The sequence below is a fragment of the Monodelphis domestica genome, chromosome 1 (assembly GCF_027887165.1).
Source record: "Monodelphis domestica isolate mMonDom1 chromosome 1, mMonDom1.pri, whole genome shotgun sequence".
In the NCBI taxonomy this organism is placed as follows: domain Eukaryota; kingdom Metazoa; phylum Chordata; class Mammalia; order Didelphimorphia; family Didelphidae; genus Monodelphis; species Monodelphis domestica.
In genome coordinates this window covers 531,449,410-531,469,107 of record NC_077227.1, presented here as the reverse complement: position 1 = coordinate 531,469,107, position 19,698 = coordinate 531,449,410, and the positions used below count along the sequence as shown (strand labels likewise).

The 19,698-nt window shown below is 40.0% G+C and overlaps 2 protein-coding genes across 15 annotated transcripts in view; one reads left to right on the top strand and one right to left on the bottom strand.

The window, feature by feature from the left end:
* Positions 1-19,698, top strand: part of GCSH (glycine cleavage system protein H) — a 244,341-nt gene that overhangs the window by 34,578 nt on the left and 190,065 nt on the right. The window lies entirely within an intron of this gene.
* The window catches only part of BCO1 (beta-carotene oxygenase 1), a 156,500-nt gene that overhangs the window by 7,595 nt on the left and 129,207 nt on the right, over positions 1-19,698 (bottom strand). For all 5 annotated transcript variants that reach the window (XM_056813283.1, XM_056813282.1, XM_001380917.3 and 2 more), the window contains 6 exons: positions 16,062-16,191; positions 11,994-12,141; positions 10,502-10,649; positions 9,163-9,383; positions 7,315-7,572; positions 1,335-1,440 (listed from right to left, as the gene is read on the bottom strand). In XM_056813283.1, the coding sequence (XP_056669261.1) occupies positions 1,335-1,440; positions 7,315-7,572; positions 9,163-9,383; positions 10,502-10,649; positions 11,994-12,141; positions 16,062-16,191 (1,011 nt within the window). The remainder of the gene's footprint in view (positions 1-1,334; positions 1,441-7,314; positions 7,573-9,162; positions 9,384-10,501; positions 10,650-11,993; positions 12,142-16,061; positions 16,192-19,698) is intronic.

Below are 19,698 nucleotides of genomic sequence, written 5' to 3'. Positions count from 1 at the left end.
AGATCATGTCAGCAGTGAATTCACACCCAGTTCATCCCTAGGAGCTCAATTAAAGCTTCCTTTTGCAAGGAACTATCTGACATCTGGGAAAAATAAGGTCTCTGCTTACTAGTGTTTTATTTTTAATTTTGGGGGGAAATGTTTAGAGATTGATTCAGAGAAATATCCTAACCTACCAACTTAAGTGCCCTTCAAACTTTATTTAGATAAACTCTTCATTAGCCATGGAGTTTTCATCCTCTACAGCATTTCTAATTATAGGTAGCCTTTTTCTCCAGAACAGTTCTGGGACATTATTAATTAGTGTATTCTTAAGGAGTACAAATTAACTTTAATATTTGTCTAAGCAAAGAATAATTTTATGAAGGGAAATCTGTGACCCCAAATCTATTGTGTATTCCATAGTCAAATATACTAGCAATAATTTTGGGGTAGTTTGTTCAGGTCATTGCTATCTTTTTAATAGCTCAGATAATTGAGGGTTAATTACTTCATTAGCCCTTTTCTCCCCTGTATGCACAGGAAGAAATTGGGATGAAAGCAAACATCTTCCTCTTTCTCCTTGTCCATGTCTACCCCTTTGTACAAGGCTATGCTTTATTTGGCAGGAGTTTTGTATATAAAGCACATAGTAGAAGTAGAATGCTAAATTAAAGAAGCCAAATCTGGCTCTCTGAGGTGCCAGGAAAGTCCAGCCTTGCCTTATTGGAACTATTGAGTAGCAAAGCAAAAACAACAATAACTTCCATTTAATGTTTAAAAGTTTACAATACTTTGCTCATAACAATTCTTTGAGGGTAATAGAGCAAATATTATTAACCCCCTTTTATAAATGAGGAAACAGTTTGAGAGAACTGGAAGCTACTTATTCAAGAAACCATGACTAGTAAGGCAAGTGTCTGTGGCAGAATATGAGCCCCAACTTCCACTGTAAAGTCTAGTTTTCCCTCTTTTGAAGTTAATCTGTTGGAATGCTTCCTTTTTGTCCTCATCTGGAAGAGGCAGTATGGTACAGTGGCAAGGACATTCAATTTGAAATTCAAGGATTTGTTTTCAAATTCTAGCTCTTCCACTTATTACCTGAATTACCTTGGGTAAGTCACTTGCCCTCCTCTGAGCCTCAGTTTCCTCAATCCTAAAATGAGAGGTCTAGATTAGATGAATTCTAAGTGCTGTGAAACACATAGTTCAAACCATACATCCCTTTCAAGGTAGTGTGGACCAACTGAATGATGGCACTGTGCTGAGGAAGTGGATTCAAAGTGAGAATACTTTATGAGACTTTATAAAAATCTGTCCCCCTTGCTAAATGAGAATGGAGAAAAATCCATTACCTTCATATAGCTCTTCTGATTGGCAGTATACTTGGTCATCTTTTTCCTTCCGAGCAGTTGCTGTTGTTGATTCAAGTTTGACTAAATTCTCACCCATTTCTGCATCCTAAAAGAATTTAATATTTAAAGCTATTTTTTCCATTAGAGTGTTTCTTGTGGATGAAATTTACATGCATAGGAATCATTTTTCCTTAAACACACACACGCATGCACACACACACACAAGTGATCCAGCTAAATTCTAGTTGTTGCATCTAGAATAATAGAAATTCATCGCTAGATCATTTAATCTAACTCTTTGTTTTACATGATGGGGACAATGAAGTTCAAAGAATTGACAAGAAAACTCTAGAGCTGGTTAGTGACAGATTTCTTGGTGACTCCTCCTTCCATTATATCATGTAATGACCCATTTACATTACAATAAGAATAGCAAAAATAATAGTGATAATTCTACTTCATATATATCCTATGCATAAAAACATCTTTCTCACAACAGTCCTGGGAGGTAATGGTGGCAAATAATATCATCCCCATTTTATAGATGAGAAAAGGGAGACTCAAGGAAATTTAGTGACTTGCCTATGGTCATACACCTCGTAGGGGTCAGATCCCAAGTTCAAACCCAGTTCTTCTGACTCTGTCAGTTAATTAACAAGCATTTATTAAATGCCTACTATATATATATATATATATATATATATATATATATATATGTCACTTATCTAAGTGCTGGAAATACAAAGAGAGCCCAAAATATGGTCCTTGTCCCCAAGGAGCTCATCTTCTAATGGAGGTTATGTCCCTACATACCTACAAACCATTATGTCCCTACAAGATGTATACAATGTAAATGGGAAGTCACCTTATAGGGAAGGCACTAGCACTAGCACTAGTGGAATAGAAAGTATGAGTGGAGTCTCTGACCCTTTCCATGACCCTGTGCTCCCTTTGTGTTACCAAATACTTCCACTCCTAGTAATAAATGCCAGCTTTTTAGGAATTTATCATTAAATCATATGAAATTTTATCACATTTTGAAAGCAGAATGCTTTACTAGAAAGTTCTCAATTGGGAGAGAAAAAACCTGGGATCTTGCTTTGGAACTTTAGATAAGGAACTCCATCTGTGTGAGCCTCAACTTCTCATTTGTAAAATGGAGATGATAACTTGTGTCCTGCCTCCCAGAAGGAGTATGGTAAGATCAAATGAAGTAATATCTATTTTAAAGTCAGTGAGCCAATAAATATTTATTAAATACCTACCACATATCAGACACCCAGTTAAGCTCCAGGGATACAAAGAAAGGCCAAAAAAAATAGTACTTAAGGAACTCATAGTCTGATGAGGTAGATAAGGTACAAACAACTAAGTACAAAAGTATTTTATAAATAGTAGACTGCTATGCCTGGTGTTCTTATTCTTCTGTAAACAAATTACTGGCCTAATTCTTTTATTTTTCTCTGTACTTATGTCTCTTCCTAATGGCTAAGTACTTAGAGAGTCTTTCAGTCCACTAGCAGGAGGGATGCTAGAACAAACAGAGCAAGGCCAACATTTGCAAAGGGGGCAAAGCAGGTACATTGTGTAGGTGCCTTCTGTGGGTCCATTCTGGGTGCTCATAGCTTTGCAGCAGCTCCTGGCTGCTAGAGTAAATGATCCTGCCACCCATCAGGATTCATGGTTTACCAAACAAGAAGCAAGAGTTGATGACGGTTTGTTAGGCGAGGGAAAGGGACTATACCAGTTGAATTGACAATCTGAAGTGACTGCCATTCGAATTAAGGTCCTAATGCTGACATTCTGTGTGTGTGTTTGAGTATATTATCTTTGAAGTTGTCATCTACTAGCCAATACCCCAATTACTTCTTTCCCTTCTTAGCTAAAGATCCTGAAAAAGTTGTCTAAAATTTTTTTGATATGCTGCATGTATGTCTAGGAAGAGAGAAGGGGATGAGATAGAGGAAGATATATTTCAAAGGGCAATTTAGTATATGTAAAAACAAATGATCAATAAAAAGATTTTAAAATTTTATATTGGCTAAACTTCTGGACTAAATGTTATTTTTCAAGAAAAAAACTGTCTACATGCAATACCTCCATTTCTTTTCTTTTCATTCTCTTGTAATCCCTCTGCAATCTGCCTGCCAGCCACATAATAAAATAAAACTGTTGGCTCCAAAGTAATCCCTATCTTTTAACTAACAGATCTAATGGCCTTGACTCAACTCTCATCTTTCTTCTCTGGAGCATCTGACACTATTGACCATCTTCTGGATATTCTCTCTTCTCTAGTGTTCATAACTGTTCTCTCTAGGTTTTCCTTCTACCTATCTGACCACTTCTTATCATTCTCTTTTGCTACATCATCATCTATATACCCTCTAACTATGAGTGTACCCTAAAAGCTGGGAACTTCTTTTCTTTTCTCCCTATATTCTCTCACTTGGTGATCTCATCTGCTCCCAAGGTATAGGTGATTTGATCTCTGTATAGGTGATTCCCAGATAAGTCTACCCAAATTCAGTCTTACTCTCAAGCCCCAGCAACACATCACCCACCACCTGCAAGACATTTCAGAATGATCAAAGGGAACTCATCTTCCCCCTAAAACCAACCCTCTTTTAAACTTCCTCATTGTCAAGGGCTCCACCTTTCTCTTAGTCAAATGGATTCACAGCCTTAGTATCGTTTTCATCTTCTCACTCCCACTTACCTACATATATAACCAGTAGCCAAATCTTGTTATTTTTGTCTTCACAATATCTTTTGCACATGCCCCCGTCTCTCCACTCGCACAGCCACCATCCTAATTCAAGCCCTTAATTACTTCTCACCTGAATGATTTCAGTAGATGCCTAATTACAGGTAATGCCCTGCTTCAATTCACTCCCCATTTCAAACCATTCTCTATCCATATGCCAAAATGGTTTTTCTTAAAACACAGATACAATCAAGTCAGCTCTTTCCCTGCTCCCCCATAAACTCTGTTGACTGTTACCCCTAGGGTCAAATGGAAACTCCTTTCTTTAAGAAAAATTCAAAGCACTTCACAATATGGCTCTTTTTACTTTCTCAATCTTCTTAGGCATTACTTCCCTAAGTGTACTCTACAGTTAGGCCATGATGGTTGACTTGCTATTCACTGTACACAATGCTCATTCTCCCATCTCTATGCCTTTACACTGGTTGTCTCCCATGTTGGAATATTCTTTTTCCTCATTCTTTATCAGAGGAAGCTCTTATAATTCCTGGCTTCCTTCAAGATTCAGGTGTAGTATTACCTTCTGAAGAAGGCCTTCTTTCCTTCAAGAGGCATTTGTATCTCCTTTGTATGTATGTTGCATATATGGATAAAAGTGCATATTGTCTCTCCCATTAAAATGTAAATTCCTTGGACATAGGGACTTTTCACTTTTTTTTGTATTCCCAACTCAACACAAAGGCTGAAATATAATAATGCTATAATAAATTCTTGTTGATTAATCCACTGTATTCATGTCCTTTGTTCTTGGTGCACTTTTTTTCCTTTCAATAAACCCTTACCTTATACAATACAATACAATATATGTATTGATTCCAAGACAGAAAAGTGGAAAGGGCTAGGCAATGGGAGTTAAGTGACTTGCCAAGGGTCACACAACTAGGAAGTGTCTTGGGCCAGATTTGAACCCAGCACTTTCTGTCTCTAGGCCTGTCTTTCAATCCACTGTGCCACTCAGCTGTCCCCTTGGTGCACTTAAAAAAAAAAACAAAACTTTACCTTCTGTCTTAGTATCAATTACAAGATAAAGGAGCCTCAGAGGCTAGGCGATCTCTGTTGCCCTGGGTCACATAGCTAGAAAGTATCTGAGGCCAGATTTGAACCCTGGTCCTCTCAATTTCAGGCCTGGTTCTCTATCTACTATACTTCTTAGCTGCCCTCATTTGGTGTACTTTTAACCTAATTTCTAAAGCCTAAGTCTGACCATGTTATTCCCAAGCTCCAGAAGCTCCAGTGGCTCCTCCTTTAGGTTAAAGTACAAACTTCTCTGTTGGGTATTTAAAACTTTCATAATCTGGATCCACCTTCTCTTTTCAGGCTGATTACACATCACTTCCCTTGATGCATTATGTATCCAAACTGGCTTACATGCTTTTTTCTGTACATGACATCCTCTCTCCTGCTTTTCTGCCTTTGCAGGCTATCCCTCTGCCTTGAATGCTTTCCCTCCTCCTCTCTGCCTCCTGGAGTCCTTATCCCCCTTTAGAGGTCTTTCCCGATTCCCCAAACTGTTAGTACTATTCTCCAAGTCACCATGTATTTTCATGTGTATGTTTTATATGTACAAGAAATATGTATACATATATATTTATATTTCTGTATCTGTGAATATGCTGAATTTCCCTTGTGTAACTCAAGTTCCTTGAGGGCAGGGACTGTCTCACTTTTGTAATTGTATACACTAGCAGCGTAGTTGGTACCTACTAAGAACTTAAATGCTTGTTGATTGTCCAGTTTAATCTATACAGTAGCTCACACAAGAATCACTGTTGATCCTGGGCTTTGAGAGGTTCCTGTGTCATCCATTGAAGAGTATGAGAAAATACCAACGATAAGATTCATGATATTCCCATCCCACTCTTCCTTACCCCAACCCCTCCACTCATTATCATCTTGAAAAACTCCTTACCCTCTCCTAAAATCTCCCAGATTCTGGTAGAAACAAGAAATAAGTCCCCTAGAGACCTATAAATTGAATATGTGTGATCCCTGTATTTATGCTTCAATTCATTTCAATAAAAATTGGTTACGGGGTATCCTCTGTGTGCTTCAAAGTAGACTTGATAGTTACAGGCCTCCAGCTGCATTTTCCAAACTTGATTTTCAAGGTGTAGGTATACATAGTTATATTGGAACCACAGCTTAAAACCAGTCAGGCAACTTATGGGACAAAATGGGACTTTTCTATATAAGCATTAATAAAAACAACTTGGGTGGTAAGTGGCTTGGTCAAGCCTTAATAAATTAAAAAAAACTCATGTATTTTTCTTAGAATGGCAACAGAAGGACATAGTTCTAGATCTTTATGTAGAGCTCATTTGAAACAATGGGTGTGATTTCCTTCATATTTTAAACAGGACTACTTGAAAGTATGTATAATTTTACATTTGAAAAGTCACCAAACATGCTGAGGTCACTTTCTTGGCTTTGAGTTCAAGTGGTCTCCTACTTGTAATTCTCCCTTGAGGTGGATGGGAGGATCCCCTCGCAGTTGCCAGGATCTTAGCCTAGTTATAACCCCACTTCACAATGAGCCCTTCAGCAGGAGTGTAGACAAGCCAGTTTTGTGGAGTGTCTGTACATGTCTGCCCTGCCCTGCCTCTCCCCTGCTCTGCCTCGGCCTGGCCTCGGTCCTGGACACCTCCGTGCATCCCCATGTAAACATGTTCAAGGGTGCCCAGGGCATCTGTCCTTTTACACCTTTCTTCTGACCTCAGTTGGTCTGCACACTCAGGAATCTAGGCCAAATGCATGATCTAAGCATTCTGTTTTAAGTTGCAGGTTGAGCTCTTCTCTAACAGAAAAAAATAATTTGAGAAGACACATATTAGAAAACAAATATCATTCCAAAATGACCAAGGCAACCCTCTTTTCAGGATTTTTTCCTCTTGAAACTAGAAATAACATTCTGTTATGTTCATGGATATTATGGACAAAGAAGTCATATGCTGGTTTCAGGCCTCTCAGTGCTTAGCTAGATTGGGCCTTGAGCTGTAATCTAGCCCTGGCTCCATATTTTAAACCTTTATAACTTGGTAGGACCTGTCAAGACTTTTCCTCAGTTGGCATTGCCTTTAAGAATCCAGGTTCACCTTCATACCACAATGAAGCATGGAAAGAGAATATTCGTGGAGGTAGGAATTTACTTACTTTCAAAAGTCTGTTTCACTAGTTTTTTTTTTGTTTGTTTTTCTTTTTGTTTTTTAATCACATTACCTTGTCCACCTGAAGAGGAATGACAAATCTCTTGAGGGATGGTATGGAAGCAAGTTTAGAGTTCTGCTGAAAGTCTTGATTCAAGTTTGCCAAGTAGAAGAGCTGATAAAGACTGTGGTCCTTATAGGAAATGACATCAAACACAATATGGCCATCTTCTTCATAGGCATTTACATGATGGAAGACAACCATAGGATCAGCATAAAACTTGGTCAGCAGGGTCCGTTTTGTCCTTCGGTCAATGATGTGAATGTAAGTCTGAAAGAAAATGGACACAAAACATTGGTCAGTGAAAAATGTGTATTTCTCCATCATCCCATGAATCTAGCCAGCAAGTGATATTTGCCAAATTTCTCTGTTGCTAACATCCCCAAACCTCCTGTGAAGATGATCTTAAGAGTAGTGTTTGCTCACATGCCTACAACAATGACTCCTTACCTAGAGAAAGACACTGAGCAGAGTTTCCATTTCATTAAAGCACTCTTTCTGTGTCTTAACTCTCAGGTCACTGGAGTTACTCCACACCTTTCTTGTTTCTCTCATTTCTACTTCCCAACTCCATACTTAACAAATGATTTATTATTATGGGGAAGTAATTCCAACACTAAAAAGTCTGCCTTTGGAATTCCTCATTTGTTATTTGGATATGTTTGTGTACCAGTATTATTGCCCATATGTTTCTTTATTCTTTATGTTTTTATTTTTGCCAGCTTCCTTGCCTATTTGTCCAGGATTAACCAGAAAGCTTGAGGTGGGAAAAGTGGTGGTTTTGTTTTCTCACAGGCTAGTTCTACACTGTCCTCCAATCTCCCTTTTTCCTTCCCACTTTCTTGTTCTTCTTTCTCCATCCTCAAAATTAAGCAATGTACAGAGAAATGTATACATATGTGGTTGAGGGGAAGGTCAGGCTGAGGAAAGTATGGTCAGATTTGTCATTAGCTATGATGGGAACCAATTTCATTTCCTTTTCTGTCATGATCTCATGATTTGGGTTTACCCATGTAATTTGAGAAACATTTCTCTTCTATTATACAAATTTAGCCTTCCTTATTCCCCTCTTGCTCTCTGCTGTAAATAGACCCGTAAGCTGAGTAGCTTTTGTGCATTTCTATGGGAATTTGATTCAACAAACATTTATAATAAATGTTTATTGAAATGGATTGAATTGCAAGGTGCTATCATCAGATAAAAATGACATGATTACTGCCTTTAAGGAACTTAGAGATTCAACCGGATGTCTGAGAATAGAATCACAGAAGACATAGGGCCCACATTCTAACTTCCCATGCTCTACAAGGGAATAGGTGGATGGGGAAGTGCTTCATCTTTTCAGGGACACTACTTGGTATAGCTGCAGATGGATGCATTCATATTTTACTTGACCTGCTTCTGTTCTCAGCTTCAGACATATCCTGCCATCCTTTTGGGCTGCCAGACCAGAGGCCTTAGTAGAAAGGACAAATAGGTAGGCTAGAATGTGATGAGAAAGCTGAAGTGGCAAAAGGGACAGAAGAAAGGAAGGAAGCAAACATATTTATTAAGTACCTACTCTTTGCAAGGTACTTTACAACTATGATCTCATTTGATTCTCACAGCAACCCTGAGAATAGGTACCAATATTATCATCATCTTACAATAGAGGAAACTGAAGTAGACAGAGGTTAAGTGACTTGCCCAGGGTCTCCCAGTTAGGAAGTATCTAAGACTGGATTTGAACTTAGATCTTCCTTATTTCAGGCACAGTACTCTATTCATTGAGTCAACTTGCTGGCCTGACTCTTTCTAGAATTTCTGCCAGGATTGTCAATGCCCACTAACAGGTGCCTGTGATCACAGAATATGATGTACCTTGTCTTCTTCATGGAAGGTAATGCAGGAAGCCCAATTTATACCTCGGATATAGGCAGTGGCCATCTTTAGAATATCCAGCTTAAAGGGCTGCTCTAGAAAAATTATGTAGTTTTCAGTAATTCCAAAACTGTGGTAGTAGCTTGGACTGAGAAGAGAGCGGGACGGGATGGAACAGATGACTTCCAGGTGTTTTAAGTTGTTTTTCTTCTTTTTCTTCTCTAAAGAAAAATTCCCCAAATGTCAGTTCACATTCATAGCACACTACATAATTAAAATACATGCATATGAGGCATTAGCCTACCACTGTCTCTATCTTAAAGGAAATTAGGTTGGGAATTCTAATACTTCGACTACAAATTGAACCACAGAATTTCATTGTTGACTATATGAAATTCCCTCCCCCTTTGACCCTCAGTTTCTTCCTCTGTAAAATGAGGGTGTTAGAGTAGGAAATTCCTGAGGTCCTGTCTCAGTCTTGGAGCCCATGATTCTAAGTGTGTACAGTATTTTTCAACTGTAGTCAGGTAAGGTCACAACTCAACCCATTCATTCCCAAGAAGGATCAGGAGACATCCTTGAAAGGAAGCTTCAGACTTAGCACAGAAAATTCCTGTGCTTGGCCCCAGCCTTTTAGCAATGAAACCTGCAGATACGTGCAAGGGGCCTGACAGGAGATGGAGGAGAGGGTAGTTATTAAGGTGTGGCCATGAAGGGGACTGTGAGCTTCTTTATGCTCTCAGAGAGCAATGTCACAACAAATCTAGGAGTTCAGTTTCAGGCAATGGCTGGGGCATGTTTAATCATACCCAAGGTCGATGAAACATGGGGGTGGGTTTGGAGTGCAGTTGGGTGAAAGGAAACTTTTTTTTTTTAAGTGCAAACCATTTGCTTTATTCTTTCTAGCATTAAAAACCCGGTGTAGGAGGTGGGCAGCCTGGTCCTGAAGGGATCTTGAGCTGCCAGAGACCCCGGCCCAGCTAAGGCAGGAAGGGAAAGGGTCCCACCGCCCCCCTTGGCTACTTGAAAGAAAACTTTTATTTCTTTAGGACTCAGATATTGGTTCCAGAATTGTCCCTGTCATCATGATCCTAGCATAGGATCATCATAAGTTTTAGAGTTGTAGATCTTAGAAAGACCACCTAGTGGAGTTGTTTCTTTTTATAATTGTGGATAACAATGTCTGATGTATCAGAGAATCTCAGAATCACAGGGTTCAAGGAGACCTCTGAGATCACTAAGTCCAAACCAAAGGGAGGAATACAACTTCCTATTATTAGAGTAGGAAAATTGATCTTTGGTGATAGAAGAAAAGAAGATGCTCATCAGGAATCCAGACCTGGTATCGTGGGAGGTATTTTAAACACCAGATATTTTGTTTTTCCCTTGTCAACTATGGATGTACCCATGTTGAGGACATTCCCTTGAGCATCATAGTGAGGATGAGAAGTTGCCACATTTATGGCTGCATAATCACGGTAATCAACCTGCAAAAATACCATACAACAGGCTGGTTAAAATAGCACGAAGAGGCACATACAATCTGGGTCAAATGACTTCCAAGAATACAAACAAACACATCTAGCAAAGCCCTGATAAAATAGGAGAGCCTGGAAATAGGTCTTAGTCCTGTCTCCCCAAGATAAGTTTTAGGCTAGAAGTATTGAGAAACAGGTCATTTCTTGTTACCTGACTGTCCTCAATGATCTGACTGGATCAGGAATAGAGGCGGCCATCTCTCTGGTCTCAGTAACTGCCTGGGGTTCTGAGGATTATTGTGTTAATCCTGACTCAGTTATTTTGCTGTGTGATTTTAAGCTAGCTCCTTAATTCCTGCTAATTAAATTTCCTGGAGGTATAAAAATATTCAGGTACTATTCAGGTTGACAGAGAAAGGAACAAGATTGCAAAAACTTGCAGAAGTCAGTTCAGTAAAATTGTTGAATCAGAAACAATGTTGCTATTCCAACAGAAAGGCCCTGGATTGATAAATGACTCAATTAGAATGTCTCAGCTCCCTGACAGTAATAATAGTTTCTTACCCAGGCCACAAAACCCTTCCAAAGGAAAGACTCCATTGTCTAAATTAGGATCAAGGATTTAGAGTTGGAAAGGAAATTTAAGGCCTACTAGTTCAGCCCCCTCATTTTGCAGATGAGGAAACTGAGGATTAGAGAGATTCAGTAATAATTAGAAATGACTAAAAAATCTGTTATTTTTATATTTGAACCCATCTTCCTGACTGCAAGTCTGCAGAAGTGGAACAAGTCATTATAACTCCCATTAGAGAACTCTCCAGATGCATCGCAGAAGCATCAGAGCTTGGAGCAGGTCCTAGAGAAAACGATGAAGCATTTGTCTTTGGGTCAGAGGAACTGTGGGACTACTCATGTTGGCTAAAAAGTTAGTTGGACTTCCCTACTATACTCATGGCTCATTACTCAGATTCATAGACTATCAGAGCTGGAAGAGACCTGAGAGATCATCTCATCCAATCACCTCTGGATAAAGGAAGAATTGAGGCTCAAAGAGTACCATGATGTGACCAAGGTCTTTCAAGGAGTTACTGATAGAACCAGTATTTGGTCTCAGGTTCTATCTCCTGATCCAAGACTTTTTCCACTTTAATACAATCCAACACACTGGACCAATTCTTTCAGGCCACATGCATCTGGAGAGCGTGCTGTAGAGCTTGGAGCCGTACACCTGCAGTCTAAGGTTATGGTCAATCTTTTCAGGCCCAAGGAAGCTCAGGCATAACAACTTTCTTATTGAGTTAGAGCTTGGAGAGCAAAGACAAGCATTGCTGCTGATTGGAAATTCACAGCTACCTTCTCCAGGGTCTCCAGAGTGTCTGGGTTGATTTTCCTAATATAATTCGTCTCTGTAGTAGCATAGAAGTCCTCCCCACATTTCATGATGTTGATTAGGCAGTTATCGGTGAAGTCCGGAATAGTATGAGACAAGTAGGAAAAAGCTCTGAGGAGAGAAAGAAGAAATACTTTCATTCCACAGACCCTGCTCTGCTTTAACCATATAGCACAGAAAAGAGATTTCAGTCTAGTGTAATTGCTGTGCTTAGAAAGAGTAGTCTCCTGGGACATTTTCTTAGCTAGCCTTCTGGTTTGAGGGGTTGGTGTGAGAAAGCACTGTGCCTCTAACAAAGCTGAGAACAGAGGCATTTAAGGAGCATAAAATACTAAGAAGTCATGGAATTCCACTCTCCACTGGTCATGGAAACACCGTATGATACAGTGGAGAGTGTATGAGATTTAAAGATCTAGATTTAGAGATGGAAGGAACTTTAGTGGCCATCCATTACCATGCTTATCATTTTACTGGTCAGAAAATGCAGCCTTTACAGCAGAGTCACACAGCAGCAAGCAATTAAGTCAGGATTTAACCCATACCTTTTGGCTCCAAATCCGGGGTTCTTTCCATTTATAGTATTCATCAAAGGAACTAGATTTGAATTCTACATGTAGAAGGGCAAATCCTATCCCATCTTGAGATTTAGTTTCCTCCTCTGTAAAAAGAGGGGATTGAACTAGATGAGCTCTAAGGTCTCCTCCAGCCTTATGACATATGACAAGTGCTATGTGTGTTTTGGCTCTGAAACCCTCTGGTAGTAGAGATTGTAACAGAAGAGGTCACAAAACTTTGGGAAGTAGTTGGATAATTTGAAAAAGCAATGACACTCTTTCAGAGGACTGGGTTTTGGGGCATCTCTTTACCTCTGGGATGGGTTGCCCTAGATTGTCTTCCAGCTCTAGACCTACAATTCTATGTCCTTCAATTCAATCCAACAAACATTCATTAAGCACTTACAGTGTCAGAAACTGTGTTAGACACAAACAGAAACAGCAACAAAGAAAAAAAAATTAAACTAACCTGGTCTTCAAGGAGCTTACATTCTTCTACTGGGAGGGGGAAGGTGGAGAGAGAGCAGGAGATGTAATTGCATACTTTTGAGGAGATACAAAGCAAATTAATAAGAGAAAGAATACTAATTACATCAGGATCAGGAAGCACCTTTGGCAACAGGTGACCCTAGGAAACTAGGGGTTCCATAAAGTGAAGGTAAGGAGGAAGTGCAGGCCTGAAGCATTGCATGTGTAAAGGGGCTGTGGGAGGAAGTGGACCAGCTTGCTGGCCAGTAATTATAGTGAAAAGGACATGTAGGCTAATAATATTGAACAGGTCTGGAAAGCTAGTGGAGGCCATATTGTAGAGGGCTCTAAATTACAAGTTAAGCAGCTAGTTTATCCTCAAGATATTAAGTAAATAGTCACTGAACACTGTTGAGCAGGGAATTGACATGATTGGATCTTTGTTTTTAGAATATAAAATTGGTATCTGTGTAGACTAAATTAAAGAGAAAAAACTAGAAGGAGAGAGAATTGGGGATTTATTGCAAGAGTACAAGTGCAAGGTGATAAGCACCTGTATTAGGTGGGATATGTGTTTGGGGAGAAGAGGACAAATTCAAGAGATACTGTGGATAATTTATTTATATAACACATTTATATAACACTTTAAGGTTTGCAAAGCACTTCACAAATACTCTCTCATTGTATCCTCACAGCAATCCTGCACGATAGCTGTTATTACTCCCATTTTGCAAATGATAAAACTGAATCAGATAGACAGGTTAAATGATTTGCCCAAGGTCACCCAGCTGGTAAGTGTCTAAGAATTTGAACTCAAATTTTCCTTGTTTCAAGCCCAGCGTTCTATTCACTATATCACTTAGCTGTCTCCCAACATACGACAATGGATTAGATGTGGAGAGTGAAATAATGAAGGATGACTCTTAAGTTTTGAAGTGGAATGATTGGAAAATTGATGATGCCACATTAACAGAAATAAGGAAATTTGTAATAGGGATGAGCTGAGGGGAAACTATAACGTTCTGTTTTGGACATGTTGAGTCTAAGATGACTATGAGACATGAAGATGGAGGGGTATAATTGTCCAATGGTAATGTGAGATTGGAGTTCAGGAGAGATAAGGACTAGATATATAGAACTGGAAATCACCTGCATAGAGATTATAACCCATGGGGACAGTAGTCACTAAAGGAAAGAGGACAGAGATTGAAGAGAAGAGAGCACAGAATATAACCTTGGGTGATGCCCACATGTAGTGGGAAAGAGGAAAAAGATAATTCATTAAAAATAACTGAAGAGATACCAAGGAAGAGCACTAAAAGAAAGCAGTTATATATAGAAGTCAACAGAGGCAAGTGTCCTGGAGGAGAGAATGATCAACAGAATCAAAGGCTACAGAGAGGTCAAATATTATAAAAATAGAGGGGGGAAAAACTATGTTTTTAGCAGTTTGGAATTGTTAGTAATTTTGAAGAGAACAGTTTCAATTTAATTATGGAATGGAAAGCCAGATTACAATGGACTAAGAAGTAAGGCATGAGTAAATGCAGGCAAATGAGTACATATACCTTTCTAGTAGCTGGGCTAAGAAAAAGAGAAGAGATAAAAGATGATGGTTTAAAGGAATGGCAGGGTCAAGTGAAGGATTTTTCTTTTTTTTAAGTATAGAAGATATTTTAATGTTTATGGGTGTAGATGAAGTAGCCCATGGGGAAGAGAAATGGAAGACAAGAGAAAGAAAGGGAATGACAGAAGCTCCGAGAGGAGACTGATATGAGTGCTTGGTTTTGGCAAGAAGAAAGCCCACCTCTTCATAAGAGATTGGAGGAAGGTAGAGAATAGGGGATGAGGAAGGGTTTTGAAATAGAAGAGAAGAGGGAACTTCCTGTGGATGAACTTTTTTCTCAGTAATGCCTTCTCACTAATGTTTGTCCTACCCAATAGCCCTGCTACTATTTAGTTATGTTCAATGTTTGAAAGTCTGGGAAAGATGTTGAGAAAGGATCCATTGTAATCTGCCTTTTCAGTGAGCTGTGCTCTAAATAGTTCTCTGTAACTGAGTACACTGGCTTTGTCATCAGAAAACGTGGGTTCATATCCCAGCTCTGCTTCTTATTACATATATGACTATTTAGAAGTTACTTCACTTTGTCTCTAATTCTTCACATATATAATATGAGTAGCATGAAAAGATCATTTTATTCAGGGTCAGAAGATCAAGGTTATTTCCAGGTTACTTCCCATCCGGTTAATCGTGCGCAAGTCAATGCCCTTTGGTCAAGTCTCAGTTTCCTCATGTGTAAAATGAAGGGGGAGGACAAGATAATATCTCTAAACTATGAATCTATGCTTTCTGGCTATTCAAGTGTCCTTCATTGATGAACATAATTGAGGCATTGATCATATTAACTTTAATCTAAATGTTTTTGGAATTGAATTGACTATTCCCCAATAGCACTTTTGGTAGAACTAACTCTGATAGATAAGAATTTATCCTATGCCTAAAGAGCTCTGGGGCTACAAATCAAAACTGCTCCTGTGATAGAGTATCTTAACTAAAGGTATAAACCTATGATGGTGAATTTATGGCAAAAGTGCCAAAGATGGCATTCAGACATCTCTGTGGGCACATGCCACCCGCCAGAGTTAGTTACTAGTAAAGGCAGGGGGACTCCACAGAACTGCTTCCTTCCCCCTCTCCACCCCATCTCCCTACCCTTCTGCCCAGCATCCCAATGGAAGTGCTTCTTCCCTTCCTTTCTCCCTCCCTTGTCTGGGGTAAGGTGTCAAGGGAGAGATGGTTTGGCACTTGGTGGGGGGTGGGGCACAGCACACACTCTGGGGGGGCAGTGTGGGGGCAGGGAATGGCATGCCATCACTGGTATATAATGAGGAAGGACAGAATACTTATAAAACAAGATAGGAAAGAATAAGTATAGGAGCAAAAAAAATGTTGTTATAATAGTAAGAGCTACTGAAAACAGATTATAATTAAAAACAGGCAGTTACTTGGAAAATATATTTTTGCAGGGATCTGGATAAGCCATAGTTCCAAACTCTGACACCACAATCTTGTTGGCTTCAATATTGGAATTGTAGGTGTCACTTCGGAGGTATTTACTTCGGTAATGAACTTCACCTGGAATAGAAGCAACAGAATCTTCTCAGACCCAGATCATTTGCAGTGCTTCAAAATTTGTTTTAGTTATTTCCTTTTCTTAATGTTTTAGCCCACTATACCAAATAATGTTTACCTTTATGTCCTCAAAGCCTAGAATAATAATAGCTAACATTTAAATAGTGCCTACTATGTGCCAGGCACTGGACTAAGTTATCTCATTTGACACAATAACTAGGTGCTATTATTATCCCCATTTTACAGGTGAAGAAACTGAGGCAGACAGAGGATAAATGACAGGGTCATAGCACAGTAAATGCCTGATTTGAATAAATGTCTTCCTGACTCCAGGCCTGGTTTTCTATCCAATGTACTCTCTAAGAAGGATGACTTGCTTGTAATAAGCACATAAGAAATATTAAATTGGATTAAATTAATGCTGGTCTTGTAGTTTTATGTCTAACCAGTTCCTTCCTCATACTCCAGCCAAACTAATCTATTCTTTGGTCCCAGAACACATCTCCTGCCCTTGCTTCCCCTATAGCTTCTTAAACCTGGAATTCCTACCCCAACCTGTTGACTTCTTACTTAGTCCAATTCAAATTAGTCCACCTCCTATATGAAGTTCTTGCTGAATGACTGGGCTAGGCCTTGGTGAGAACCTGCCTTATGGTTTGAAAGATAGAGTCCCCAAAGAGTGTATGATAATTAATTGGTTGGTATTTAAGGAAGATCAGTTCAGTCAGGGCCAGCAGTTGCCAACTCCTTCCTTGTGGTTGGCTTCCACAAGGAAACCAGTGAGAGAGATCTATGCTGTGCAGCCTCTGACCTAGACCCCGACCCAGCCTCAAATCTGTTCCTAGTTCCCAACTAACTCTGATCCTGACTTCTCTCTCAGCCCCATTCACAGCTCTCAGGCTAGCCTCACACCTCCAAGGATTGTTCTTTTGTTTTTAGAGAGTAAAAATCAGAACTCCTGGAAAAGGTTTGGTGAAGACATTCTTTTAAAGTAATTTTGAATGTTTTTCCTAACTCCTGTTAAGTCAGAAATAACTTTACTAAAATAAGTTTGATAACATGTTAGAATATGACCATTTTGGCAATATTTTAATATAGAAATTGTTTCTTAACCGATTTAAGGCTTGTTTTGTGGTTAATTTGTTATTGAATTCCCAAGTAAGACTCATTTATTCAATAACATTTACTAGGAACCTATTATGGACCACAATTCAGGAGAGTCTCTTTCCCCAAGGAACTTACAGTCTTTTGGGTGGTTTGAGTAGAAGGGGGCCAAAAAGAACACAAAGAAATAAGAGATATTTTCATGAACTGGACCTGTGATTTCATTGGTGTAGGAACTCCCAGTAAGCAAATTCCTGCTAATTGGTATCTACCTATGAACATATAGTAACAGAATTGCCTTGGACACCAAGGTGACTTGCACTTGTAGCCAACATGTGTCAAAAGCCAAATATGAATTCAGGTCTTTCTGACTATCCAAACACAAACTATTCTACCTCCTAAAAACAAACATATACACAGTAAAGCCAGTGGCTTCAGAGGGCTAGACACTAGTAACATAGGGGCCAAGATAGACTTATACTTGAGTTTAGCCTTAACGAATTAAAGAATGACTAGTTAGTTAGTAGTAGTCTCTCCGTAACCGAGGATGATGATTGTCTTTGTGCGTTTTCATCTATGATAGATGAGTGTGCACAAATTGTGCGTGAAGAAGATTTAAGTGGAAAAGTCGATGCACAGAGACAGTCCCACTCTCTCGGCGTTGGAAGCCTGGGTCCAGTGGCACGAAAAGTTGTTATACCTGGAGACTTCCTCAGCTGCACTGGATGGCCGTGTTGCCTTTTTAGTGTTTAAATAATTACTCTTCCCTTTCCTAGGTGGAAGCTCAAGTACAAGGAGATTGTGACCTTCCTGAGCTCATTCAATGAGTTGGTAGAGCTGGGAATCAAGCCCAGCTCTTGTCTTAGAAGGTTGATGACTTTTGTCACTTGTCAGATGTTCTCTTCCTGTTTTATAAAAGACATTATTAGTGCCTTCAAGTCAAAGGATGAGTTCATTTTTAAATGAAACATTTGTCCCAACTTGGAATTACCAGCTATGGTTTTTCATTTATTGAGAGAAAAATGTAGGGTGAAAAGGTGAGTTCAGCTCAATCACTTTGATTACCAGACAGTATAGGATCATAGCCATATAGCAGAAATTAGGCTTAAATTTGTTACCAAAAGTCATAATGGAAGTAGTGGAATGTAAATATGGAACAACAAAATATGAGAAATGTAAGACCTGGCAGTGTCAGTAGGAATAGCCAAGGAAGATTATATAGTAGTGGTAGTCTCTCGGTGACCGAGAATGACGATTGTCTTTGTGCAGTTTCATCTACGGTGCGCCCTCATATGACTTTGAAGTCCAAAGGCTGAGGCGCACAGTTTGTGGCACACGGGGCCTGGGACGCCAGTTGTTACGGGAGGTGCAGTTGTGGCCTGGTGTCGGCGTTCACGCACAGCGGCAAGACGTTGACGTTGCTCATCTTCAAAGGTGGTGGCGGCTGGTGAATGTGGGTTCACCAGCTGCTTCTGTCAGAGGCAGTGAGTTCTAGTGGCTTTGGTGTCATGCCAGCCCACTTCGAGTTGGACTTTAGCTGATCCTTGAATCTTTTCTTTGGTCGGCCTTGTTTCCTGAGTCCAGCTGACAGTTCACCATAGAATACCTGTCTTGGTATTCACTGTGGGTCCATGCGGATGACGTGTCCAGACCATCATAGCTGGGTTTTGAGGACCATGACTTCAATGCTGGTGGAGTTGGCTCTGTCGAGGACTTCCTGGTTGGTGATTCAGTCCTGCCATCGGATCATCATGATTGACCAGAGGGAGCGTTGGTGGAATTGCTCCAGCTGTTTCATGTGCTTCTGGTACAGTGTCCATGTCTCACAGCCGTACAGGAGCGAGCTGAGGACCACTGCGTTGTACACTTTGAACTTCGTCGCAGTGCTTACACCGCTGTGTTGGAGGACTTTGGAGCGCAGCTGCCCAAGTGCCTGGCTGGCCTTTTGGATCCTGGCATTGATCTCATGGTCTAGGGACCCGTTGTTGGCGATGGTGCTGCGCAGGTACTTGAAAGTATTGACGTTAGAAAGCTGTGTGCCATTGATTGTAATGCATGGCTGGTTCGTTGGCCTCCCTGGCGCAGGTTGGAACAGCACCTCTGTTTTGCTGAGGCTGATAGTCAGGTCAAACAGTTTTGTTGCAGTAGAGAACCTGTCCACAATGGTTTGGAGATGATTTTCTTGGTGGGCCACGAGAGCACAGTCATCTGCAAAGAGAGCTTCCAGGATGTGTCTCTCTGTTGTCTTTGTTTTTGCAGTCAGGCGGCGAAGGTCGAATAGTGAGCCATCCAGTCGGTATTTGATGTAGACGCCCAGGTCTAGATCCATCACAGCATGTCGTAATAGTTGGGTGAAGGATAGGTTGAATAGCACCAGAGTGAGGACACAGCCTTGTTTCACGCCAT